The following is a 26698-nucleotide window of genomic DNA, read 5'->3' as shown; positions in this document are numbered from 1 at the left end:
TGGAAGATTATGGCATAAACCGGCAGTGGTGGTCCCAGTGGTTATTGGTACACTGGGTGCCATTCCAAAAAAACCTTGGACGGCACTTAGAAAATCTGCACATTGACAACATTTCCATCTGTCAATTACAAAAGGCCACCCTGCTTGGATCCGCACATATACTACGCCGATACATTACGACATCCGAGGTTCTTGGGAAGAACTTGATGTGAATGAAGGCCAACGCCAGCTAAAGAACTGGCATTGTTGTATATAACAACACCACCACCAATATATTAAAATTGTATGCCGCTGACTCTGAAAGCACTCAGGGAAAAACTCACTTTTTAAAGGGAAAATAGCATTTTGTATCCAGGGTGTGAGAGAGACAGCTGACACCTTGATGGGGATCATTCTTTAATGTAGTCCTCAGACCAAGATTACCCACTAGCAGATTTCCCCAGCAGGGCTGGCATTAGGAATGGCATGCCAGGGTTAAAGAGGAATTATTTTCTCCTTCCTTCCTTCCTTCCTTCCTTCCTTCCTTCCTTCCTTCCTTCCTTCCTTCCTTCCTTCCTTCCTTCCTTCCTTCCATTAGGCAACAAACATGAAGAAAGAAACTTCTTTTACATGGCTCTTCGATAGCAAAGCCCGCCCAGATGGTCAGTATGATCCAAACACAGGAGCCGGAATCCTACGGATTAAAAGGGTGAGTGTAGCCTAAGTAACTGTTAATAATTGCATTAATAAAATTATATACCAAAACAGGAAAGAACTGGAATGTCATAATGAAAGAACAGAGTTGGGGGTTTGTTCCTGTGCAGCTTTTTCGAGTTTCGTGCCAGTTTAGAAATTCAAATTCTACAGACAGAGTGGCTTCCCCATTACTGGCACCTACAGAGGGGAGAAAGTATGGCTTCTTCCCCCATCACAGGACCGTTCAAAACATCGAAACTGCCAGATAAACAGTCGATACCTGGACAGTATGTTTGCTAGGACTGAACAAAAGAGCATAAAAGTGTGTGCAAACTTTTGAGTTCTGCAGAATTCATTCATCAAGTGAAGCATTACAAAAATATAAAATGGGTAAGAAGCAAGGAACACCCAAAAATTAGGGGTGATGTTTATATCACAAAGTCTGCAGTTCTAAGTCAAGGTCAAGATTAAGGATGTGCATGAAATGCAGAATTAATGTGAGGTGTTGTGGGTATCAGATTACATCAAATCTTCAAGGACAAAGGGAAGAATTATTCCCCAATACTCTGAACCCACAAAGGACATTACAGGTAGTCCTCGAGTTACGACCATTCGTTTAATGACAGTCTGAAGTTACAGCGGCCTCAAAAGGGATGTTTTACGGGCTGTAAAGCACTTCTGAGGGTCGCAAAATGTCGCACACACCCCCATGGTCACATGAGTGCATTTCAGGCACTTGGCAACCAGCTAGCATTTATGACCGGTTGCAGCATCCTGCGGTCATATGATTGTGTTTTGAGACATTTTTTGCCGTTTTCTTGAAAAAACACCCATTGGGAAACTGGATTCGCTTAATGACCACCGTAAAAATGGTCGTGAAATTGGGTCCGGTCACATGGTGACTTGACTTACGACCACGATTTACAGTGGAAATTCCTGTCCCACTTGTGGTCGTAAGTCAAGGACTGCCTGTACTATCCATATGAATTAGTGTTTTGAAAGTGATGTTGTCTGACTCCAAGAGGCCCAGACAGCTGTGCTCTTTCACAGTTGTGCAGAAATAGACTTGTTCTTGGAAGTCAACATCTGTCACACCTTTAGAGGGAATGGCAATCTGGGTCTCTGACCCTGACTCTGACCCATCTGTACCCCACAGATATTGAACATTTAAAAAAAAATTAGTAAATTGGTATGCTCATCCATCAATTGATATTTTCTGTGCAGTTTGAAGATACTTCATTTGGTAATCTGTACCTGTGTTCATACAACATGCTACACTAACAAAAACGGGGTGGGCTTATTTGTGCTTCAGTGTATTGTGGGAACTCAGCCAGTCTTTTAGCATGTCGTGTGAACCAGGCCACCACATTAAACAATCATATGGTTCATTCATTTGGGCACTGCAGGATATGGGTGCACAGCTGCAAATGAGCTTAACTGGATTTAGGTTTTAATGTTTTGTGTGAACCTAGACTCTCTGTGTATGTTTTGCTAGATTACCAATGCAGATAAAGGAGTCTACAAAGCTGTGGTTTCTGATGACCGTGGGCAAGATATAACCCAACTTGATCTTACAAAGGAAGGTACAATCCTTTTTCCTCATTGGCCAAAACATTAGTTGTTCACTTAGAGTAGCCTTCCCAAATCTGGTATTGCATGCCAACTCTACTGTATTCCCACCCAGTATGGCTAAAAGAAATTAGGGGAGTTTAAATCCAGCACAGCAAGAGGACATCAGAAGGGAGAAGATTAAGACAGAAGAAAGATTTTGAAATATTCCTTCCCTTTGCACCTCTGTCATAGAGGATTTGAGAACAGACTGAGAGTGACACCACATGAACTCAGGAGCATATCCAAGATTTCACTGATTTAACAACTTTCATTAAACCATGCAGTGGATAAGCAGGCTTTCAAAGAAGCTGGCCTGCTGGTGGGATCATTTCTGAGAGCCAGTGGGATGTTGTAATTGGGATCTTACATCAGCATCTACATTACATTAGCATCTACACCAGGGTTCCTCAACCTTGGCAACTCTAAGCTGTGCTGGCTGGGGAATTCTGGGAGTTGAAGTCCGCACAGCTTAGAGTTGCCAAGGTTGTGGAACCCTGGACTAGAAGACTTCCAAGGTCCCTTCTAAGCCTGTGATTCTATGATTATTTGAGGAGCAGTCTTCAGAATTTAGTGAGCTCCCAAAAGATTGATTCTCTTGTTGAAGTTGAGGAACCCTGATCTATACCACCTTTAGCCATGAAGCCCCCCGGATGATGTTCTCTTGGCTTAACCTTCCTTCAAAGATTGTCGTTTGACTGTTGTGAACGACTGAACAATGTAATGATGTAAAATATGGGAGAACTGTTTTTTTTTAACCTGGATTTGAGGAAGATTTGTGGTGGGATAGAAAAAAGATACTCTTTTGTAGTTCTTTTATTTAGAGCCTGATCTACAGTTGTATGGGTTTCCTGCCTCAAAACAGTAGAAAACCATGATTTTTGGCAGTTGTGAGTGGAAGGACCTCTGGAGTCCACAAAAATGGGTTCAGGAATCCAGGTATTCCTAAGGCTTAAGGCTACCTGGTCCTGATCTAAATGAAATATTTCCTTTTCATTCAATGGTCCCTAGTAAATTTCCAAGGAAACCCAAGTTTAGCCAGGACGCAACTAAAAATTATATAGAGCTGCTTGCTTGATATTTGGTGGTATTCTTTATCATTATGTGGTGCATTCTGTTTTACAGCATTTGACGATATCCTCAAGGAGCTGGCCAGGATCAGTAGTAAGTTCTTGACCTTCCGACCTGTTTCTGGTGGAATTTATTGTATCCAGGGCACAATTTAATAGGAGTCCCATTCCATAAAGCCTCCTTTGGACTTCAGTTTGGATTTGGACTTCCATTCTCATCAATCCCAGGCAGCAAAGGATTATGGGAGATATATCCAAAATGTTTAGAGGGCCCTTAGCTTCCTATCCTTGCTATAAAAGAATATAATTGGTTTTGTGGAGTCCTTGGTGCTCTCTGAGCCTTGTTGTTTTCTTGCAGACGTTTCATTGCCAGGCTAGGCAACATCTTCAGTGCAAACCAATTTGTTTTGTTTATCAGAGGAGGCCTGATTGTCTTTCTGAAACATCTTCTCTCTCTGACTTTTCTGTTTAGTTCTTTCTGCATCTCCTTTGAAAGTGCAGCCAACCACAGAAGGCATCAAGATCTACAGTGAAGTAAAATACTACACAGATGCCATGAAGGTTACCTGGTACCACAAGTACGTGCTTTTATACTGTGACTCTAAGTTTGCAGAATAAGGTGTTCTTATGGGGCAGGCTGAAGATGCAAAGGCATGGTTCTAAGTAAGGAGATCTCAGGCAGAGAGACACCTAACCAACCTTTGGCCAGGACCCTCCCTCCTCGTGGGGTCCCTTTCCTCCCCCCTGCTTAACATCCTCTAGGTCATCCAAGAAATTTTCACCTTTGCAAGGTATTTGTTTCAACTAAGCAGGACAATGAAGGTTCATCAGGTTTGGGTTCTTAATCCTATTTTGCTCTAGAGCTAATCGTAACTACAGATCTCATTCCACTTAAAGACAATGTGGCTTGTCTGCCTGTGGTTCAGAACACAGGTGGAGCATCCACAGTCCATCTGTGACTCATGGCGGCCTGCCGTGCAGCTCCACGTGGCTGGATTTTCTCTCTTGCTCCATGAGTGGCCTACATTGAGAGAATCTTGGGGGACATGAAATAACATGGGAAGGACTTGTTCACGATTCATCAGAACAGCCATCAAAGTAGTTGCTCCAAGTGAGAAGGACTAACAATGAGCAACACAGTGCATTATGATCTAACATGATGGTTCAGTTCGGACAACATGCTAGAAAAGGTGATTCACTTATGAAATTGAAGATTTCAATTTCCAAGACACCTGGACAGGTCTTTTTTCCTAAGGTAGCAATGCAGTTAAATGTTGTCCCTCACCTGCATGCAACTGGAAAAACAAAACAAGGCAGATTTTTAGGGCTATGACCATTGAGAAGTTTATCGCATAACTGTGGACCCAATATGGAAGAGAGATATTGTTTAGAGGCTGTATAGTAATCAACAACTTAATGCCCTGCTGTCCTTCAGTGACAAGCGTCTGGAAGGAAGAGACCGCATGAAAATAGGAACAACCATGGACCAGGTTTGGCTGCACATCCTTGATCCCAAGGAATCCGACCGAGGCAAATACACCCTGGAGCTCACTGATGGGAAAGAGATGCGCAAAATGTCAACTGACCTATCTGGGAAAGGTAAGCATTTTCATCTGAAAGGGGCTGTCAGTGAGGTTTAGAATTGAAATAATCTCTGTATCTATATTTTTCTTGGGTCCCAGAATACTGTTTGGTAAATTTATTTTGATTGATTTTGTGCCATCAAGTTGGTGTCAACATTAAGCAACCACATCAATAGATTTTCTCCAGGAGGATCTGTCTTCAATCTGGGCTTTCAAGTCTCCCACAGGGCACCCATTGCCCTCTGTAATTGAGGCCACCCAACTTGTTGCTGGCCATCCTCCTCCTCTTTTTTGTTTAACCTTGCCCAGCATTATAGACTTCGTAAGAGAGTAAAGACTTTGCATAATATGTCCAAAATATTTGTGCCTTAAGTGAGAACTTTGGATTGATTTGTTCTAGGATCCATTTGTTTGTTATCTTGGCTGTCTATGCTCTTCACAGGAGTGTTCTCCAACACCAAGGTTCAAAAGCATCAATGCTCTTTCAAAACCCAACTTTTGCTTCTATAGAATGTCCATTTATTTTTATGGGAGATTATTAAAATATTGCCAAATGCATAAGCTATTGCTCAACCCTTCTGTGTTTATTTCCCTTTCATTCCTTTTTGTTTGTTTCAATTTTAATTTCTAATGATAGCTTTTCTTTTCAATACAACCCCCCCTCCCACAAGTTCCCATTCTCTGCGGTGAGAGTGTGTGTGAGGACTCAAAGTGCTCCTACTTGAGATAACAACAACAACAACAACCACCTCTCATTTTTCTATTATAATTCTGGGTTTTAATGGCCATTCCTGTAACTGCATTGACACATGAGAATAGATTTAAAAATGGAAACGTCTCCATGAGAGAAGAACCACTTAAGGTTTAGCATTCCACATTTTATTAGCCCTTTTTCCACATTGCAGGATGCTACCATTTATTCGAGCCAAACCTTTTATTGTTTGCTTTCTTTCTGTAGCTTTCGATGATGCACTCGCTGAACATCAAAGGCTCAAGTAAGTTGGGTGGTGGTGTGGTTGTTTGCTCTGAACATCTTTCTTTTTAGAAAGCTGCCACTTTCCGGGAATCGTTTCTGCAAATTTGGTGGATGATGCTTTAGCTGAGGAAGCAACTGGGTAACCTGGAACATGCAGTACTCAGGACTGCTGCATAGCTTAAATGTAGTACAGGTAGTCCCTGCTTAACAACCATTCATTTAGTGACAGTCTGGACTTACAACAGTGCTGAAAAAAACAACTTACGACCAGTTTTCACACTTACAACCATTGCAGTGTCCCTGCAGTCCTGTGATCACAACTTGGGCGCTTGGCAATTGGTTTGCATTTATGACCATCGCAGCATCCCATGGTCATGTGATCACCATTTTGGACCTTCCCAACCGGCTTCTGACAAACAAAATCAAGGGGGAACCGCATGATTCATTTAATGAGCACATGGTTCAGTTAACACCCATGGTGATTCGCTTAACAACTGCCACACAAAAAGGTCGTAAAATCGGGTCAGATTTGCTTAATGACCGCTTCACTTAGCAACCAAAGTTCCAGCCCCAATTGTGGTCATTAAGCGAGGACTACCTGTAACTCCTGGACTGGAAAAACGGTCTTGCATTTTAATACTGCAGTCTCTTTACTGAGATTTAGGTAAACACATGTGACAAAAATGCCTTTTGTTTTGCTTTCATTGTAGGCAAGTGGCCGTTGTGGAGGAACGTGAGTATGAAAAGATGCATCTGTTGCTGTTGAACCAAATGCACCCAGGCTGTTTTTGGCCAGTTGCATTCTTGGGAGATTCCAAGGGCAGTCAGTGCAACCAGGGTTACTTTGAATCCAAGGGGTCTTTTCAAAATCTGCTACTTTTACAGAGTTAGAAGCATCACAAGTTGGAAGCAAATAATTGCTCCTTCGACAGCAGGGAATCGTCTCAGACAAAGATGGACCTCCGGTTTGAGTTATCTTCAGTGAAAAACTCCTGGTTTGAACTTCAAACTTCAAGCCATGCCTTCCCATCCATCAGCCCCCTCTCCTCAATGTTATTCACCCACACACCACATGCTGAAACCAGTTATGGAATTAACCGACACCCTTGGTTCACACAAAACAGTGAATTGCAAAATAACCTAATGGGCTGGGTTAATGCAACATCCAAAGTTACAAGCAAGCACACTGAGATGAACATTGACCCAGCTTAACATGTTGTGTGAATGCAGCTACTAGGTTTGTAGCTGACATATCTTGTGCATAAAAACTCTTTCTGGCCATTGCATGAACAGTCATAGAACAGATCCAGTCCTTGGCCACTGCAAAAAAAGATCTGCAGCTACTGTACTGTTCACAGGTTCTGCTTAAAAACTTTTAACAACATTCACTTGCTTCCAAGGTAAGCTCCACACCATGCCCTTAGCATCATAAGGCATTCAGCAGCATTAACATGATTAACCTCTAAACTATTTAGGTATCCTTAGTGGCTGGTTCAGACAGCCAGTTTGGTATAATGGTTAAGGCACCAGGCTAGAAACCAGGAGACGGTGAGTTCTAGTCCCGCCTTAGGCACAAAGCCAGCTGGGTGGCCTTGGGCCAGTCACTCTTTCTCAGCCCTAGGAAGGAGGCAATGGCAAACCACTTCCAAAAACCTTGCCAGAAAGCTGCAGGGACTTGTCCCAGCAGTTGCTAGGGGTCGACACTGACTTGAAGCCACAAATTAAAAAAAAAAAATGGCCGGTTCAGTCAATATCCCCTTAAAAGCTAGTATCTGCATTCACACAGCAGGCTAAACTAGGTTTGTTTTAACCTTGCATAGGTTTATTGTCTTGTGTGAAACCATGTCGTTTGTTTATTTATGGTTCAGTGTATTTCATAGCCCCAGAACATACCTTATTTCTGTAGTATTAGTAGTAATAAAAGTAATTATTACATCCTTATAAATAAGCACAGTGCAGAAATGGAACAAAAGAATTGAAACAGTAACGTGGTGCCCTGAATTATAACATCATAATGCAAAATAAGGAGCCTCTAAATGAAAAGTTCCACGAATATAAAAATAACTTGTATATATTCAAAGTGACAGGTAAGAGTTTGTTCATTTTAAAGCAATGTCACAGCAACCAGGCAAACTCTGTTGCGTGAATCCAGACTGCCTGTTGCCAAAAAGTGGGATCAAAACTGAATAGCTAATCACGATGTCTGTTCCCCCTCTGTAGACCGTGCCAAAGTGGTTCGGGGTCTTCCAGATGTTGCAACCATCATGGAAAGCAAGGTAATGGAATTGTCTTGGACTCTCTCCAGCTGTGCTAGTGGGGAATAACTACTGTGGGAGCCCTGAATCATATAAGGGACTCTTGTATTGCCATTTATATTAGCAATTGATAAGGCAAATGTTGTGCCATTCCATCTCTCTTTCTGTATGCCTTTGTGCAATCCTTCCAGGCCCCAGATTCATTGCACAACCTCAGACAATGGCCCAGGTGCCTCTTCCGTTCTCCCCTAAGTTGCAAGATCTCCAGTGTTCCAGCAATCACACCCTGGTTCCCACAAGATCTTGTGTGAGACCCCTGAAAATTCATGCAAGAATGCTGAAATGGCAATCTTGTAGCATTGCAGACCTTTTAAAAGAAACGTCTGTTTTTAATTTAATTTCAGGGAATTGTGGGTGCTCTTTTAGGGGTCAGAACACCCTGACAATGGGCAAGAGGGGCAGGGATCCTACTTTAGAGGGCATAAAGGGAGGTGTCTGCTCACACACTGCTACCGATGGGCACCATCCTACCTATCCCCGGGGGAAATCTGCCCTGCCTGTTTGCATTGCCTTTCACGGTCCAACCTGAACTCTTACAAGGAATACTTTCTATATTTATCGAACAGACTTTGTGCTTGACCTGCATCATCTCTGGAGATCCTTACCCAGAAATCACCTGGTTCAAGAATGAGAAAGTCATTACCTTCAAAGATCGGTACAAGATGGAAGTGAAGGGGACCGTGATCACGATAACCATTGAGAATGTCAGCAGTGAGGACACTGGGAAATTCAGCATCCATGTCAAGAACAAGTGGGGCTCTGAAACTGGCCGGGTGACGGTCAGCGTGTACAAGAAGGGGGAGGAGCCTAAGGAGCTGAAAGATTAACCACCCTCCATCTGAGCAGGGTCTTGGTGCCTAAATCCAGTTCTAGGGGCTTTGTCTGGCCCACGGGACATAATCCAAAAGAAGAGGATGGGTCTTATTCATTGCAAGGAAAGATCCACCTCCCCATCGCTTACCCCCAACACTGTCACTGCTTTCTGAGCAGAATCATAGGCTTACGACATTCAGAGAGAGAAGTCAAACTCCAGCCCCATTAGAGGATTAGCATCAAGTCTCTTGGCCACTTCTCAGTGTTTTTCAGTGCATTTAAACATACATATCCATATAGAACAGGGTTTCTCAACCGTAGCAACTTTACAATGTGTGCACTTCAACTCCCAGGATTCCCCAGCCAGCAAGCCTGATATAGAAAATCAAGGGCCAGGGAAGATATAACTGTTACTGGTTTTAGCTCAACAAACCAGTGGCGAGTTCATACATTACACTAAGCCAGGTGGTTTTCACCATTTTGCTGAATAAGCCACAGTGGGAAGACTCACATACTGTATAGTACTAAGCTATTCAACAGATACACCGTATATTTTGGAGTGAGGATCACGTTCTTAAATCCAGTGGGTGGGACCAGGTCAATCGTTAAATTAGGCTCTATTTCACATAGAATAATATTGAATTAAAGTTAAATATACTGCAGTTAAAATGATTAGTTTCCAGTTACTATTTAATTCCCTTTACTTACAGGAATGGTTACAACTTGGTAATCACTTTTGGAGAACACTGGAAGTCACCCCAAGACTTCCAAGGTGTGCTGAAGCCACCATGAATCATGACTTACAAACCACAATAGTTAGGTTCATCTCAGATTCTAAACCAAAACCAAATATTTATGTGGTTGCTGCTTGCCATCTCAGTGTTGCATGAACCCAGGAACTGTGATTTACAAACCATGGTTTATGGCTCAGCATTACGAGCAAACCCAACCCTTGTAGCTTATTCAACAGAATATAATTGAAACAAACCATAGCTTAGGATGATGGGTGAATGGAGTCATGCTGGGGTGGCTTGAGGCGGCAAATATTCACAGACATTTTTTCAGACTTTAATTCAGTTATTTCCTAGCACTACTGTATCTTTGCTAACCTGCTCTACGTATGCTAAATAAATAGTTGGATTTGGACAGTATGATTGTTATGGCATTTATTTAAGAAACGTACATGGCCGCCCAACCCGAACACTGTGCCTCTGGGCAGCTTACCAAAAAGCAAGAATAAATCATGATGGCATTCTGCAATGGCACCTGCATTTTTCAATGAAACACTCCAGGTTGTTTCTGCTGTATGCAAGTAGGCTCCTAAGACGCTGAGTTTTTGTGAGAAAAAGTTTGTGCGTCGATGCCCTCCCTCCCCCTGTTCAGTGAATGTAGCAGCTCTTTCAAGAGATTAGCTTAAATTTTAGCTTCCCAAGGTCAGGACAAAGGATGACAGGTAGAAACAGTGGTATTGAGCAAAACTGCTCAGAGCCACTGAACTCTGGCATTTCATGTGCCCCGCTGCAGCTAAAGCCACCATATTTGCTACCACTGAGGAAAAATCCAGTAGGGAATCACCCACGATAAGCCACAAACCTGGGTTAATAGGCCAAAATTGTGTTTGCACAACGGGTTTTGCCCAAATAAACTGATTCAGAGTACAACATGGTGGTCCAGTTCACACACTATGCTAAAGAAGCACTGTATATTTTGGAGTGGAGATCACATTCTTAAATCCAGTGGGTGGGACCAGGTCAACTGTTAAATTAAGCTCTATTTCACATAGGATAATATTGAATTAAAGTTAAATATACTGCAGTTAAAATGATTAGTTTCCAGTTACTATTTAATTCCCTTTACTTACAGGAATGGTTACAACTTGGTAATCACTTTTGGAGAACACTGGAAGTCACCCCAAAGCTTCCAAGGTGTGCTGAAGCCACCATAAATCATGACTTACAAACCACAATAGTTAGGTTCATCTCAGATTCTAAAATCTTTAGACAGTTAAAATATTTCCAAAACCTAATATTCGTGTGGTTGCTGCTAAAAAAACTCCTGAAGCCCTCAGACCAGTCAACCCCATTTTAACTTAGTTTAGTATGTTTGCAAACCCAGACTTCGAGATGTGCAAAGGAAAAGGACAAGACTGCTCTCTGAATCTTTGCCAGGGTTAACAAAGTTGATGGCAAAAATCAAAGACAGACAGACCCTTGTACCTATTTAACCCTTTTAATCACATAAATAGGCACATGTTAGAGTTGTGAATTAGCTCTCTGATTTACTCTCCTAAGATAGAGGAGAAGATAGTCTAGGTTTAGGAATGTATAAAATACACTTTATAGCTAGATTCATGTAACTTACGCGTTTAAAAATTCCTGTGATATATTTTAAAATGAATAATGACTGTCTTTTCCTTTTAAGTTGTCACTCTTTCAAAATGACATTTTTCACACAAACGTAAACATTTTATTTTGGGAATTTTTTTCTGGCTCAGCAAATCTTAAGATACCGATTTTAAACCCATTTGAAGGGCAATAGATTACCCAGGAGAGGACATGACCTCTACCAGAATGCTTCCCATACAATTGTTTGAAGGGTTTACAATTAACTTTACTAAAACAACATTAAGCATCAGATAAAATAGAAGAATGAAAGGGATAGGTAGGATTACATGAAGTCTCTCTCTACCCTCAGACAGGGAAGATCTGGAAGAAAGATGGGCCTTCAGCAAGTGCCTAGAGCAGTGTTTCTCGACCTTGGCAACTTTAAGAAATGTGGACCAACTGCCAGAATTTCCCAGCCAGCCATGTTGAAGTCCACACCTCTTAAAGTTGCCAAGGTTGAGAAACATTGGCCTAGAAGACGTAACATAACCATCCCACAAATAGCTGGGTGGATGCATTCCAGAAAGTAGGAGCCACTAGCAAAAAGAACAGGGTGGCAGAGTGGGAATGAAAAAAGTCAAGATGGAGTCTGCAAGCATGCATTCAAAGCCTGGTTTCCTTTTTCAGTGTGTTGCGATGCCCTAAAAAAGGAACTGCAGAGTCACAAACTGCATCTTGATGTTTGTCTGACATCTCTTAGAAGAACCAACTGCAAATTACAACAAGATGACAACCCACATTTGTAGGTTTGCCGTATTTTGAGCAGTTAAACCAGGGCAAAAGCCCCAATCAGCAGCCTTGTGCAAATAAACCTGGGGAGGGAGGTTCAGGGCTCTTTCAAAAGGATTCAACTTGGTGAAGCAAAGGGAGAAAAAATTGAATGGCTAATCCTGTCCTGGTTAAGGCTGTTATCAGGGATAGAGTTAAACTTTGCTCCCCTTTACAGGTCAGAGCAACCCATTTTCCAGGACTCTTTTTTTCCAACTTGCTCCGTAACCTAGATTGGAGCACAAAAGCAAGACAATCCCAATCCTATGTATGATGAGCCTAACCATTTGTGGCATCCACAGTAGGATCTCCCCAAACTAGCACAGCAATCATGAAGATTTATAACCGACAAGGCTATCTATTGGCCCTGCGTTATTCTTTTGTACAGTATTTTCTTTGATGTGTCTAATAATAATAATTTTTTTTTTTAAAGACCTCATACCAACCTTTGGGAAAGAGAATACCCTGACAATTCAGTCTAACTATAATGTAGCATGTGCTTATAAGTTTACGATTCTATTTCTTTGTAACTCATTATTAAATAAAATTATTAAAGGCAAAACTATACTGTGCTGTAGTCTGACACTATAAATATGTAGACAAAATAATTTCTGTAAAAAGGTAATTTTAAAAAGAAATTGGCAACGCCTAAGAAAAGTTTGGTCTTAATTGCTACATTGCTTTCTCAATGTTCTCAAAGAAAAAGATGGAAAGTCAGAATGTCGGCTGATTTTACAGTGGTATCATGGACGTCTAGAAAGTTGGTTGAAGTGGGTCAGCTCTGGCCAGGTACAAATTAAGTAACGCTCTGTCAAATGAGGTTGCTGCATATTGATCCTGCCAAAATTACCCAACATTTGTGTCTAGTCTGATGAGTCATCACTATGATTTGTCCGTAAGCCCGGATGCTTAAGCATTAGCTGCCAGGTGTACAAGGTGTTCAGTGCTTCTCCTTTCTCTCCTTCTACCTTGCACAAATCCAGCAATAATTTCAGATTGGACAGTTGCATCATCATCCTGAAAGAAGTAGGGTCTCCTGTGAGTTGAGCTCAACTCCAAAGATGTCCATGTAGCATCCATGGCAACAAAATGAAAGTGTTGCACTGCTCTCTTCTGGGATTTATTTTCCCCATTTCATACCAGTCTGGCCTACAGCCCTTGGATTTTCTGGTGGTCTCCCATGCAAGTACCAGGAGAATACTGAGAACCAGTGTGGTATAGTTCCTATCAAGGTGCAACTGAGCAAGAGTTAAATGCTACTTCCCTACCTGCTGGGCCTTAGGCCCAGGTGGTAGTTCCTGGGATGGATGAAGGAGATCTTCATCCCAGCTGCTGGAGGATAGAGCCCCATGGCCCAGACAACTAGGTGGTGATGTTTGATGGAGCCAGCTGTCCCATAGTGAGGAGGAAGCTGACTTTAAAGCCAGGTCAGGCAGCTGGAATGAGGGTGATGGGATATATCATTCTTCTCAGCTTTATATACTACTTGTACAACATGCTTCACATTAGTGAGTTAATCAGTTTTCTGGCCTTACACAATGCATGGAGTCAACCAGATGGGTTGGGTTCAAACCACACTCTAAGCTGGAAAAAAATAAAACAAGGTTAAAACTATTTAAGCTTAACATGGGATGTGAATGCAGCTGGAAGGTTGATAAGTGTTCATTTTAAGTGTGTTGTGTGGCTATAGGAAAACTGTAGTTTTCACAGCTACTTTAAGAGAAGGGTGGGTGAAACAATTCCAACCAGGAAATATTGTTTGGTGCTAACCCTTTTTTCTCTACTAGTTAAGTTCACACATCATGCTACACTAAGTGAATTTGGCCATGGTTTCTTTAATAACCACAATTGCTATATTCAAACTTGGTGCAATGCTTTAAAAACTACCATGGCTGGGTTCATGCATGCTTAATCAGAACCCATCCAACCACATTATTGTTTAGTTTGTTCTTGGTTTCTAACTAGGTGTGTTGCATGAGGTTTGTGATTGTGGTTTATTCAATAAAACAAGCTTAAGGAAACCACAGTTCAGCATTATGAATGAACCCAGTAAGACACTTAGTCCCCATTTCATCTGTAAAATGGGAATGACGGTCCATCTAATTTAACCTGACCTTTGACATCTTATCCAGTTGGAACCAGATTTCACCAGTCCATGTGTTTTACACTCGGTATGTGTTGAACTATTGGTATTAGCAAATCCTTATAAATGTAATACTATGGGCTTTAGCCAATGTGATTAATCATTAATTAGCTTATTTACAAGATGAACAAGCCAATGAGCTATTTTTTCAGGGAGAGAAATATGGGTAAGCCTTGCTCAGAAATAAAAATGGACTGATGTGGTTTTCAAATATAAAATTCAGGAGTAGAAATAAGAGGTTTTCTTCTTTCTTATGACCAAACCCCTAATCTTGGCAGAGGAATTTAGCAAATGATACTCTTCTATGGAATCAGCCAAGGCTTTTTCTGGCACGATGAACGAGAGGCTACTTTCACAAAGTACAAAGGAAGATTAATGATTGATGGTTTGGGGCTCGAGAGTTGGCAGCTCAGATCTGGGCAAGGGGAAGGATTCCTTCCTGTATAAATGCAGCCATTGCCAGGAGATGCCCCACTGCCCTTTCCTAGTCTGAAGCACCCAGTAGCGTGGCCACCATGGCGTTTGATGGCACGTGGCAAGTCTATACCCAGGAGAAGTATGAAGAGTTCTTGAAAGCAATTGGTAAGCTACAGGTGGCTTTTTCCAAAACAGATGGGAACTCTGAAGCAGAATCTGAAGTTTTTACGGGGGATCTGGTCCCATCTTGCTTGAGCATAGTGTCCTCTGGGTAAAAGGACAGCTGGAAGGCTAAGCAGCCTGCAATTCGGAGCAAGCCAGTCATTTAGGACAGTCCTACAGTGCAGTTACTCAGAGAGGGAGGAATGGTCCTTACCTTTAGCTAGGTTCTCGTAGCTCCTACTGTAGGAAGGATATGAATGAGATACAGTTTATTAAACTTGGGGTGAAAAGGCTAAGATATTATGCTTACAGTTTGGGGTATTTGCAATAGTATCCATTGGGTGTGGTCAAAAATGTGAAATGGAGGCCAAGACAATGCAACCAAAGCTTTGCCTGTTTTCATGTGTGTTGCACAAAACACACACACACACCCTAGAGATTTGTGACTGATCATACTTGACTTTTTTTTTTTACCCCACCCTGAGGACACTCCTGAGTATTTGGGTTTAGTAAACAGCCCTCAGGGAGCCAAACTGGTCTAGTGGTTAAGTGGAATGGGACTTTTGGGAATTGAATTCTACATGTCTTGAAGTTGCCCAGGTTAAGAAACACTGATTTACAGCACCATTTTAAAACTCTGAGATGCTAAAAGGCTCAATCTTCATCTGAGCCCCTGCATAGACCCGCTTACTTTCTCTCTGCATCCTGTGTTCATGTGATTGTTTTCCTCCATTCCGCTAGCCCCTGAAATCCACATAAATAGGAGTGTGTCAGGAAACCCCAAATACTAAAAAAACTCTTGAGGTTATACATTTACAGAAGATTTTGTCTTTGTTGAATGAAAAACCTTGATCTGCCAGGTCACTTCAAATATGGAACACTACTTGGATGTAGCTGCCTTGATAAGTGGAGCCTGAATCATTTGCCCCCATTGTTCTCTGTGCCTTCCTCACTCCCTGAGCCCTTTGTTTCATGCAACAGAGCATTTTTTTTAGTCTGCATTTACGGCCACGCATTTCAATGCCTGATGCTTGACAAAATACACCTTCTTCTCTCCCATCTTCCTCAGCCCTGTCAGAAGACATCATTAAAACTGCCAAAGACGTCAAGCCCATGACTGAAATCCATCAGACCGGGAATACTTTTGTCATCACATCCAAAACCCCCAACAAATCTGTCACAAATACATTCATGCTGGGAAAAGAAGCAGAAATGACCACCATGGATGGGAAAAAAGTCAAGGTGAGTACAGGTGAACAGCAGCAGCAAGAGTTGGTTGTTTGATCATTCGGGTGCATCTGCATTTTGATCTGGGGACCATCTCTTCACTTCGGTGCCAAGATCTTCAGAACTGGCACTTTGTCTGGAAAGTGTTGGTGAAGACCCACAAGTGCCTTCTCACAATTCTAATCCCCAGCCAAGCTTCTTTGATGGAAACTGGACAGTGTGTGGCAGGATTGAAAAAAGTAGACATGTGTCCTGCAGCTGAAGAAGCCAATAGGAGTGGGGCAGTTCCCGGCCCTTGACCTCATCAGCACCTCTGCCAATCCATGCATACAGCAATTCTTGCATCAGACAATGAAAAACTCCACTTGAACTTCAGATTAGCTAAATGCAAAGAGCAATGACCTAGGCCAGTGTTTCTCAACCTCGGCAACTTTAAGATGTGTGGACTTCAACTCCCAGAATTCCCCAGCCAGCCATTCCAGTCAGTGACCAGAAGTTGTTAGCTGCAGAATACATTCTGGGAGTTGAAGTCCACACATCTTAAAGTTGCCAAAGTTGAGAAACACTGACTTAGGCAATGAGCCGGGGATGAGATGAAGGCTACATCATAAAGACATGTCCTTAAAGAATGGTTAGCAAGGCATCTTAGTTGCATGAAAGGAGACCTAACCTAACCCTTTACCCTTTTTTCCTTGAGTAATTAAAACCAATTTGTTTGCAATAGAAAATTAGCCTCAGCACAGGGCCAGTACATGGTATTTTGACTCATTTTAGAAAACCGGTGCTTCCTTTGGCCAATGAATTAAATATCCTGAAGCTCTTGGTAATTTTATTGAGAACAGAGATGGAGAACTTTTCAAAAATTGGCATTCCCTGGGATAATGGCGATCAGCCGCTGCGTGGCTTGTTACATAGTTAGACTGGCATCTGTGTAGCCACTGTAGAAAAATGTGTGAGAATAGACAAAAGCAGAGGCATCGTTGATCTTCCTTTTTTAAAAATGTCTCCTTGCCTTGAAAATCTTAAGGCTAGCTATGGATATTCCAGGTCTGGAACTGCCCACACTAGTTAAGATTTTTCTGGATAGACTGTAGGACACCTTTTCTACTGCGATCTATGGAAAAACATCTCTGCATTTTATTAACTCAAAGTTGTAACTGCAGCATTGTTTTCTTTTTTTTTCAAACACTGATCTTTTTATAATACAGATAGTCCTCACTTAACAACCATTCATTTAGTGATGGTTCGGACTTATGATGGTGCTAGGGAAAAAATGACAACGTATGACCGTTGCAGCATCCCCACAGTCACGTGATCACAATTTGGGTGCTTGGCAACTGGTTCACCTTTATTACCATCACAGCATCCTGTGGTCATGTGATTGCCATTTACTACCTTCCCAGCCTGCTTCTGGCAAGCAAACTCAATGGGGAACTGTGTGATTCACTTAACAACCACATGGTTCTCTTAACACCTGTGGTAATTCACTTAATGACCACTACAAAAAAGATTGTAAAATCGGGTCAGATTTGCTTAATGGCTGCTTCACTTAGCAACTGAAATTCTGGGCCCAATTGTGGTTGTTAAGCAAGGACTGCCTGTATTTATTACCTTTGCAGCTTCTGGTGGCATTAGCCTAGTTGCTGTTAGCCATTTACATGTTACCTGCTGTTCGATCCATGTTCAGTAATGGTTTCATTGCTTTACAGTGCACAGTAAATCTCGTTGATGGAAAATTAATAGCCAGGTCGGACAAATTCACCCACGAGCAGCAAATTGTAGGCAATGAAATGGTGGAGGTAAGTCAATGTTCATAGTTTAGTAGAGAGGAAGAATAAAAATTTAATTTCCCCCAAGAAGGTAAGGTAAGGAGTTCATTCAAATGGCTGTGGTTAACTGACACACCCCTGGCTAATATGGAACCACAGTTTCTTCAGTTAACCCAGTTTTCTCAGTTTGCATGACATTCAAGCTGGGCTTTTGCCACACACTGGGCTGAAATGTGCTGGAGAAAAATGTTGACACTCTATTGGGGCTACAGGAAGAATGAAGTAAACCCAGACTGCTCATTGGAAGCACGAATGTCTAAGCTAAAGCTTAGATGTTGTGAATACATAATACAAAACCAAGAATCATTGGTGCTCATGATGTTGGAGAAATCAAAGGCAATTGAAAAAACAGCTAACAGGATACAGGAGGGCTAGATACTCTTGGTCAGCCCCACTAAGTAGACCAGATCAGGGCATCAACTCCGTATGAAGACTAAAATCACCTTTACTGACACTGGCTATAACAACAGAATCTTGCAAGTCTGGGGGTACCCTGCCTTCTTTCACTTCAATGAGTTAGGGAGGCATCGGCCTGAGTCACTTCCAAATGTCATCTCATAGTTCTGGACTTAAAAATGTTTCTGTCCCTTTGGCTTAGGTAAAGATTCCTGCGTATTTCCAGCAAGGTTATCTTCCTTACACTCTGCACTTGGCACACCATTGCCGAGAAAACGGCATGATGTATTCATATAGGCATCAGGAGATGGGGTCAACTCAAAGGAGTCTTGGTTCGCAAAACAACAAAGTAAAACCCACCACGACTTGTCAAACAGTAATCTCCTGTATGCAGGTAGTCCTTGCTTAACTCCACTAATTGGAACAGGAAACACTGTCATTAAGCAACACGGTTATAAGTTGAAGAACCATGTGACTGTGCTGCATAGTAATGGTGGTTACGGCAGTCCCCATTGCTGTGATTAAGTGAGGACCACGCAGGTCGTTAAGCAAGGACCTCACATGACCGCGACTTCTGACTTCCTGCTGGCTTCCCCATTGACTGTGCTTGTGGTAAGCTGGCAGGGAAGGTTGCAAATTGCAATAGCTGGAACTTTGAGGACCAGTCATAAGTACCACTCATTCAGTGCTGTCACAAGCTTGGTCACTGAATGAGTGGTCATTAACTGAGGACCATCTGTACTTACATGGTAAAACATGTGCATGATGACCCAATACAAACCCCATGACTTACGTAATCGAGTCCAATTGTCAGGGCCAGCCCAAGAAGAATGTCGAGTCAGTGTAATCCAAACTCCAGTTCTTTATTGCTTTCACCATACAGAATCTTGCCAGACTAAAGCTACTCTAACTGACCTAAGGGTAAATAACCTGGGAGACTCTAGGGCGGCACTACCTCGAACCTCTTAACTTTCCCAGCAACAGTCTCCAGATTGTGAATCCTCTTATCTGCCTGGAATGCGCTCCCTCCTTCCTGGGAATCAGCAGCAGCGCCAAAATCCACCACATCACCCCCTCCTTCAGGAACACATTCCATCACGCCAACTGAGTCAAGATACAACCACGAAAGAGTGGGGCTTGTATTGTGATATTACCTTAAGCCTGTCATCATTTTTCACCATGCAGCAAGAAGGGAATGCCTGTGCAAAGGAGTTCTGCATTTGCACTCAGTCCAATGCATTTCTTCCAAATCACGTTTGAAACACGCAGAGCCTATTTCCTACCGCAGGGCATTGTAATGATTGCCTATCCTAAAATACTCACAGACTCACAAGCAAGAGCTTAATAAAATCTGGTTTATTTAAGAATAGTATGCAAGTACAAAGAAAGCTGAGAATGCGAAAAGCGCGCCAAATGCAAACTAAAAACCCCTCAGTACAAACGAGATCCCTCCCCCCGTAGACTCTTCCCAGGCTCACAATCCCAGGTGCTCCCAACGGCTCCTGACGGTGCAGTGGAAAAGTCCTTGAGCCGAGCACAGAACCCAAACACATTCCATTGAAATGAACATAGATACAGAGCTTGGCACAAGGTCTTCCAGCAGCCCCCTCCCAACAGCAACGCGCGTCAACAGCATGGCATGTGAAATGTTACGATGTACACTGCACATTGAAACAGTGAACATGACAGGCATTGCCTCATTAAACTAAAGTCCAAAAATATTTAAAACTTTCTTGGGGCATCTTTGTAGTGGAATTCCTTTTATGAATCAATTGTTTTGCCATGGGACTTTACTACATTGGTGTTGGTGACCATCCTATTTTTCTTTTCTTTTAATGAATCCAAGACAACCTCCAAGATAGGGAAAAACAGGGTTCAAAACAAAGGGGGGGGGGAAGAGAAAAAAAACCAAAATCAAGAGATTTTTAGCACCTTATTTGATGTTAAAAAAAATGCCTGGAGAAACTTTGTTAGCAAAACTAAGAAACAGAATTCAGAGTGGAATTAAATTCTTAAATAAATAAATTTCCTGTTTTTTTTCAACTGATGCAGTTCCCCACCTTTTACAATGTTGTTGATCCAAAGATATATTAATTTTCCTCCCAGTTCTTGCCTGCTGTAATTTTACAGACCTTTTGCTTGTGATGAAATGCATTTTGCATGCGTAGAGAAGCTTTTACATCAGCTAATTAAAAGGAATTTTAATTTCAAAGACCCTTATCTTCATTTCTCTCCCACAGACTATCTCCTGCAGCTCAGCCACATTCACCCGAAGGAGCAAGAAGATTTAAAAAATGCAGAATACAGACTTTTTTTTGTAGGTGTTTTTGTACATGAGAAATAAAAATATACTGTCCATATCAGATTGTGTTTCCTTTTATTCAAAAGCAACAGATTTTAGGATGGCCAAGCAACTCCTTTTATTCATTTTGATACAGTACTAAAGAAAAAGTAGTAAAAGGCTGGGGGCAGCAAAGTGTATTTATTTATTTACATATTTAAATGATTTATATGGCCACCTGTCTCACAACAGTGAATGCAATTGATAGGTAGCAACATCTGTAGCAAACCACAGTGGCACGAAAAAGACAATCCACATGCTGTAACATCATCATACAAATGCTACCATTAGGTACCTGCATTGCAGCATTGCTTGCAAATACGTAAGACACAGCATTTGGGGAATGCTGTCATCACATGCACGTCTCTTTACTCCCCTCCCTTTGTCCTGCAGAGAACAAGATGCTCCAGAAATTATTTGCCATAAAACAAGCCAAGGATATCTGCAAGTTACAGTAAAAAAAGTCAAGACGGTAGAGCTTCAATGGACCCACTGCAGCTCCACCTTCTTGACCATACCTTGAGGTCACTTCTGGAACAAGCCTACCTCCACTTGAGCCTACCACAGAATAAACATGTTCTGGTGACTTCTTTTTTCAGGTGGGGCCTGTCAGAAAAACCCCAACATCTTTCTCCCTTCTCTGCCACCTGAGTGGCGAGGTTCAGGTCCATTCCATTAGATAATTCACATTTGACCATTTACACATTTCCAAGCAAGTGGGAAACCCCCAAACATTCTCGGGGAATGCGAGCCTGGTGTCTTATACCAGTTTCAAGTCCCAGCTCCCTGATCTCAGCCCCTGTACCTGGTCAGCAGACCTTTACAGGCCCTGGCTTTTGGCTGCTGCTACTAAACGCCAAGTTGGCTTGTAATAAAGCCTCCCTCATCTGTGGTTTAATCCCTGATGAGAGGGCCAACCTGGCATACATTATAGAGAACTGGCTGGATCTGGAAAGGGGGGTGGCCCTTTTGGAAATGTGCCCAGCTGAGTTTCAGGTGTGGCATCAGCCAAGACTCCAGGGCAGGGGTGGGAGTGTAGCAATTATCATCCAGGATTTTTTTAAGGCTTTCAGGGGCACTGCTGAATGTGAGACCCTATTCTTTAAGTTGGGCTCTAGGGATCGGTTGAGATTGTTGCTACTATACCAGCCTCCCTGCTGCATAGCAACCTCCTGAGGTGAACAGGGCACAAGTAACTGTCTGAAGGGCCTCCCGATCGAGGAAAGGGCACAACTGGTACACCAGGAGAACCTGCACAAAGGCCCTCCTGGCCACAGCTGCCACCCACTCTTTGAGCAGCAGCTGCAAGTCCATAAGGACCCCCAAGTTGTGCACCAGTCTAGCATGGCAAGTGCAGCCCTGTCCAAGACCAATGATGCTAACATCCCCAACCCTGGGGGCCAAAAGCCACAGCTACTTTCTTGTCAGGATTGAGCCAAAGTCTGTTCTGCCCCATCCAGACCCAAACAGCCTCCAGACACTGGGTCAGTACATCAACAGCTTCACCTGTGTAGCTCAGGGTTGAGGTGTAGAGCCAGGTATCATCAGCATACTGATGATACCAAACCGTGAACCAGTAGATGACCTCGTCCAGTGGTTTCATGGCGATTTGAAACAGGAGAGGGGAGCGCATCAAGCCCTGAGGCACCCCACATGCGAGGGACGACAGATGCAATCCCCCCCAACACCAACTGGAACCAACCACTGAAGGATGTGAACCACTAGAGCACAGTGCCTCCCACTCCTAACCTCTACAGCCAGCCCAGAAGAATATTGTGGTAGACAGCATTGAACAATGCTGAGAGATCAAGTAGCCCTAGGGTGGATGTGCCACCCCACCCCGGCTCCACCAAAGGTAATCAACAAGCATGACCAGTGCTGTCTCCATACGGTACCCTGATCTGAAACCAGACTGAAACGAGTCCAGACAATTTGTTTCCTCCAGGATCCTCTGTAACTGTTACCCAACCACCTTTTCCACAACCTTCTCCAAACATGGAAAATTAGAAACTGGCCAATAATTATCCGACAGGGAGGAGTCCAGCAATGACCTCTTGAGGAGGGAGCGCACCTCCGTGTACTTTAAGGTTGGTGGGACCACCTTCTCTCCCAAAGAGGCTGAAACCACTACATGAACCCACCTTGTGGTCACCACCTGGACGGGCCAGGGTCTAACAAACAGGAGGCTGGACCTGCAGACAAAGGAACTTGTCCACTTCCTCGGGCATAAATGTATCAAACTCAGTGTAAGAACCCCTATGCTTAAACCTCAAACGAAGAAACTTCACTCACCTCCTTTGCAAGAATGAAAAGCTTTAACTGAGATAGAACAAGCAGTTCAAAAGAAAAAGCCGCAACTGCTTGAATTTGGCGCGCATTTTCCCATATACACATTCCTTCCTCGGTGAGCTCCTCTCCCTCCCCCCTCTCAAGGCTGGGCCGGTCGGCTTGACCTTGGTTCCAGGGTTTGCCTCCGCTGGAATCCACCCCTCCCGCTCGCCAGTCCAAGCAATCTTGACACACGTTCAGCCATCTTGCTCCTGCAGGCGCTGACAAGGACCAGCAATCAAATGCACTGAGTTCGCTTGACTGTGTGATCCTGACACTCAGTCCAGATAACATCACAAGACTGCCCCCGGTCCCTCACTTGGACTTGCCCAGTCAGAGTTCAACCCCGAGGGAATCCGAACAACTTTGTCCCGCCAGAAAGCATGAATATTGCTCCATTAGGGAGTGGGTCACCATAAACAGGGCCGCTGGGTGGCTATCGGCAGACACAAGAAATAGCAACATTTCACCTCCCTTATCACTACAACATAGAATGTGGGCTATTGCTCATGTTTGGTCGAATTCACTCTTTGTCTTTCTCCAACGGCACTCCAGGTGTTGCTTCTGGCATTTGATTGATTGATCAGATTTATAAGATTCAGAAGGTTTATTTATTAGATTTAAGGTGCCTCAGAGCTCTTGCTGAGTTTGTCCAAAGAGATGTAAAGCTCAGTCAAAGAACATGTACATCCAGTGGTGTGCTGCAGCCAGCTTGTACCAGCCTGCGAGAGCCAATTATTAAATTTTCTGGAATTTTGCTAGCCAGTTGAGAGCAGAACCGAGCCATAAGACCTAGCATGCTGATCAGCTGTTTGGCGGCTAGTGGTGCAGCACAGTGGCAATGGAGCCAGCATAGCTGGTTGTTACACATTTACCCACACACCACTGTGTATGTCTTTCTGAATCATGCTCATGTGGTCAGCATTTTAGATAAGGTTTCTGTTTACTGTGAACCTCAACTGGCTGTTATTCTGGACATCCAGAAAAACTCTGCAAAGTGACAAGCCTAAAAAAATTGGTCTCTTTATTTCCTGCCTGTTACCTGAACTTTGGAGTGAAGCATGACATACAAATAGAGCCTCTCTGTAATGTCTGTCATGGCAGATTAATATTGCTATCCCTCAGCAAATTATCAGGATAAACCACATTGCAATGATGCAAGGCCTCATGGGTTGGTATCAGTGCACAGGGAGGTTCTTGACGCTTGACTGCTAGAAGGTATCTGGGAAACTGAAATTAAAACGCTACTTGGGAAATCGAAAGCTAAAAAGATTAGGGGCCTCAGTCAACAGCTGGGAGGCCCAGCATGGAGAGTCAGGTAGAGCTATCTGCGTTGCTATTCGCTACATGTCATTAGCACGCCCACTATGGAAAGCTTTTAAAGCCACAGTAGGCAGGATGAGTTTCAGCCTGTCTAGAAGGTCCTTGAAGAGGAGTATCAGCTTGATTTAGTAAGGATAAGAGTGACCAAAGGCTGGTTTTGTTTCCTCTAGGTAAAGGTAAAGGTTTCCCTTGACATTAAGTCCAGTCGTGTCCGGCTCTAGGGGGTGGTGCTCATCTCTGTTTCAAAGCCGAAGATTCATCTACTCACATTGGCATGTTTTCGAACTGCTTGGTGTGCAGGAGCTGGGACTAGCAACGGGAGCTCACCCCGCCGCGCAGATTCGAACCGCCGACCTTCCAATCGGCAAGCTCAGCAGCTCAGTGGTTTAACCCGCAGCGCCACCGCGTCCCTTCCGTACCAGGCTGCTTGGGTTTTAAAGTCGTTTCCTTTTGTGTTACAGAACTTTTAGAACCTTCCACCAGAATTCAAACGCAGTGTGGAGGCACCATTACAGTAAGCTCTGGGCCACAGTAGGATGGCATACGTTGGTATATATTTTACTGTCCTGATGGCCAAGCTCTAAGTCTGTCTCACTACCAAGATGTGCAAATGGGGCTTTTTTTAGGGTTCTAATGCAGGACAATTTAAGGGTGGAGATTGGTGGACTTCTGTGGCTTAGTTTCTCCTCCCACCCAGTGTCGCTTTCCAGGAGGAAAAATGACCGATTTCCTAAATGTGTAGCGGGTCAGGCCTGGGCAACTGTGAGTAGGTGTGTGAGATTTGAACGAAGCCACCTTTCAGTTTGCCCAAGTGACATGTTGCCAGAGTAGAGGTGCTCCATCCTGGTGACTTGTCATTCAGACTTTTTCTAGCATGCTTTTCTGAAAGACCAATGGTTCAGAAGAGGAATGCAAGGCAAAATAGGAAACATAAGGCTGTGACGAGCATTGGGGATATTCCTCCTGTGCCTTTCATTTAGCTAAAATCTCTTTTCCTCCCCTTAAAATAATTCTGCAGCTCCCAGCCAGGCTTAGAGGCATTGAGACAATGCCTGGTTGCCAGGCTGATGTGATTTTTATGCCACCTTTACAATGGGATTTTTCATAGAGGAGGAATGATGGCTTGGTAGCCAGGCAGTTTCACAGATTACAGAACTTTGATTTGCACTTGAAAATTTCCCACAGCAGAATGTAGCGTGGGAGATCAGTAGTTTTCAGCTGGCTTGGGGGAAATCTGTCCAACTTTGGTGCCTAGGCTCCCTAGAATATTGGTTGGAAACTCTGGTTCTGGGGATCATGGTTGAATGGACTTCAAGTCAGTGACCAGAATTTGTTAGCTGTAGAATACATTTTCTTACCACAGTCTCTATTTACTTGCAGGTAAATCAAGAACAAGTATGGGTAAGAGCTATCAATTCTCAGCAAGACCATCTAATTATCTAGTCATGAAGAATTTTGTTAACCTTGTATGATGCAGTTACAATGGCAGGGTTCACATGTGCAACGCAAGGGGGAAAAGTGCCATTATTAACGCTTAACACCAGAGGATCCGTGGTGGGGTGTGTGTGTCAAGATGGCAGCTACATCCATGTGATCAAAGCCCTGCTTCTTTCTACCTGCATCACGTCATGAAAAAATTCTATGCCTCTTTTACGGCAGTATTGGAGGTGCCGAATTTGACTTCCCTTGGCAAAGCAACTGTCTCTTGCTTGAAGCTTACTATATACAGAGATTGCCAAAATCTGACTTGCACATTATCTATTTCCTTAAGGCCCACAATTGGAGCTGCCATTGGTCTGAGTAAGTTGTTTCTCTGTATCTCTAAATGGTCTGTCGTTATATTCTTGGGGGGGTTCTGCATTAGACACAGCACAAGGCAGATGTTTAGTTTGGGGAAAAGAGAATTGTGGAACTTTTTGTCTCTTCTTAGTGCTGATGGAACTTGAGCATGCCCTTCCTTTATCCCTTTTCTAGATATTAAGAAGCACAGGCACCAAGATCCTATAATGCCAATAATTTTTGCTACTATTAACAAAAATGGTTTGGACCTCCACAGGGAGGCTGAAAGCTTCAATGATAGGTGCAGTACTGCAATCCAAGCCCCATACAGTGATGGTCCACTGATTATAACTAACATTTTTTAAAACTGCATCCGAATGTTAAAAATGCTAATGTGCGTTATCAGTTTCTAAGCTTTTTTAATCATGGAAATGAAATCAGTATTAAATTTCTATACTGGCTGCTTAGCAATGGAGTTCCTGGTCCCAATTACTGTTGTTAAGTGAGGACTACCTATAGAGTTGATAGGAGAAATGGGAGCTTTCTGGTATAGTCCAATCT

The 26698-nt window shown here is 43.0% G+C and overlaps 2 protein-coding genes and 1 long non-coding RNA gene across 5 annotated transcripts in view; all 3 read left to right on the top strand.

Annotated features, from left to right (window-relative positions):
• The window catches only part of MYOM3 (myomesin 3), a 52866-nt gene extending 42726 nt beyond the window's left edge, over positions 1–10140 (top strand). For all 3 annotated transcript variants that reach the window (XM_063312373.1, XM_063312371.1, XM_063312374.1), the window contains exons 29-37: positions 578–688; positions 2171–2258; positions 3409–3447; positions 3826–3931; positions 4789–4952; positions 5895–5931; positions 6623–6645; positions 8133–8188; positions 8794–10140. In XM_063312373.1, coding sequence (XP_063168443.1) covers positions 578–688; positions 2171–2258; positions 3409–3447; positions 3826–3931; positions 4789–4952; positions 5895–5931; positions 6623–6645; positions 8133–8188; positions 8794–9054 — 885 coding nt within the window. In that variant the 3' untranslated portion in view covers positions 9055–10140. The remainder of the gene's footprint in view (positions 1–577; positions 689–2170; positions 2259–3408; positions 3448–3825; positions 3932–4788; positions 4953–5894; positions 5932–6622; positions 6646–8132; positions 8189–8793) is intronic.
• Positions 10141–14720: 4580 nt separating this feature from the next.
• On the top strand, positions 14721–20729 carry LOC134503371 (fatty acid-binding protein, liver). Its single transcript, XM_063312160.1, has 4 exons — positions 14721–14917; positions 15984–16156; positions 17851–17940; positions 20607–20729. Exons 1-4 carry the CDS (start codon positions 14851–14853, stop codon positions 20655–20657), a joined length of 381 nt encoding a protein of 126 aa, XP_063168230.1. The 5' UTR covers positions 14721–14850; the 3' UTR covers positions 20658–20729.
• A 3674-nt stretch (positions 20730–24403) lies between these two features.
• Positions 24404–25758, top strand: LOC134503568 (uncharacterized). The gene is made up of 3 exons (XR_010068558.1): positions 24404–24486; positions 24820–24872; positions 25739–25758. It is a non-coding gene; the product is annotated as an uncharacterized LOC134503568 (long non-coding RNA).
• Positions 25759–26698: the final 940 nt, after the last annotated feature.

This window comes from Candoia aspera, chromosome 10, assembly GCF_035149785.1.
Source record: "Candoia aspera isolate rCanAsp1 chromosome 10, rCanAsp1.hap2, whole genome shotgun sequence".
NCBI classification, from domain to species: Eukaryota; Metazoa; Chordata; class Lepidosauria; order Squamata; family Boidae; genus Candoia; species Candoia aspera.
This window is presented reverse-complemented; position numbering and strand designations above follow the sequence as displayed.

What these genes read in the sequence shown, in the direction of transcription:
- LOC134503371 (XM_063312160.1), top strand. Translation starts at nt 14,851, where the DNA reads ATGGCGTTTGATGGCACGTGGCAAGTCTATACCCAGGAGAAGTATGAA. An exon ending in AGAGTTCTTGAAAGCAATTG is followed by an intron (nt 14,918 to 15,983) that starts GTAAGCTACAGG and finishes CATCTTCCTCAG; the next exon opens with CCCTGTCAGAAGACATCATT. An exon ending in TGGATGGGAAAAAAGTCAAG is followed by an intron (nt 16,157 to 17,850) that starts GTGAGTACAGGT and finishes ATTGCTTTACAG; the next exon opens with TGCACAGTAAATCTCGTTGA.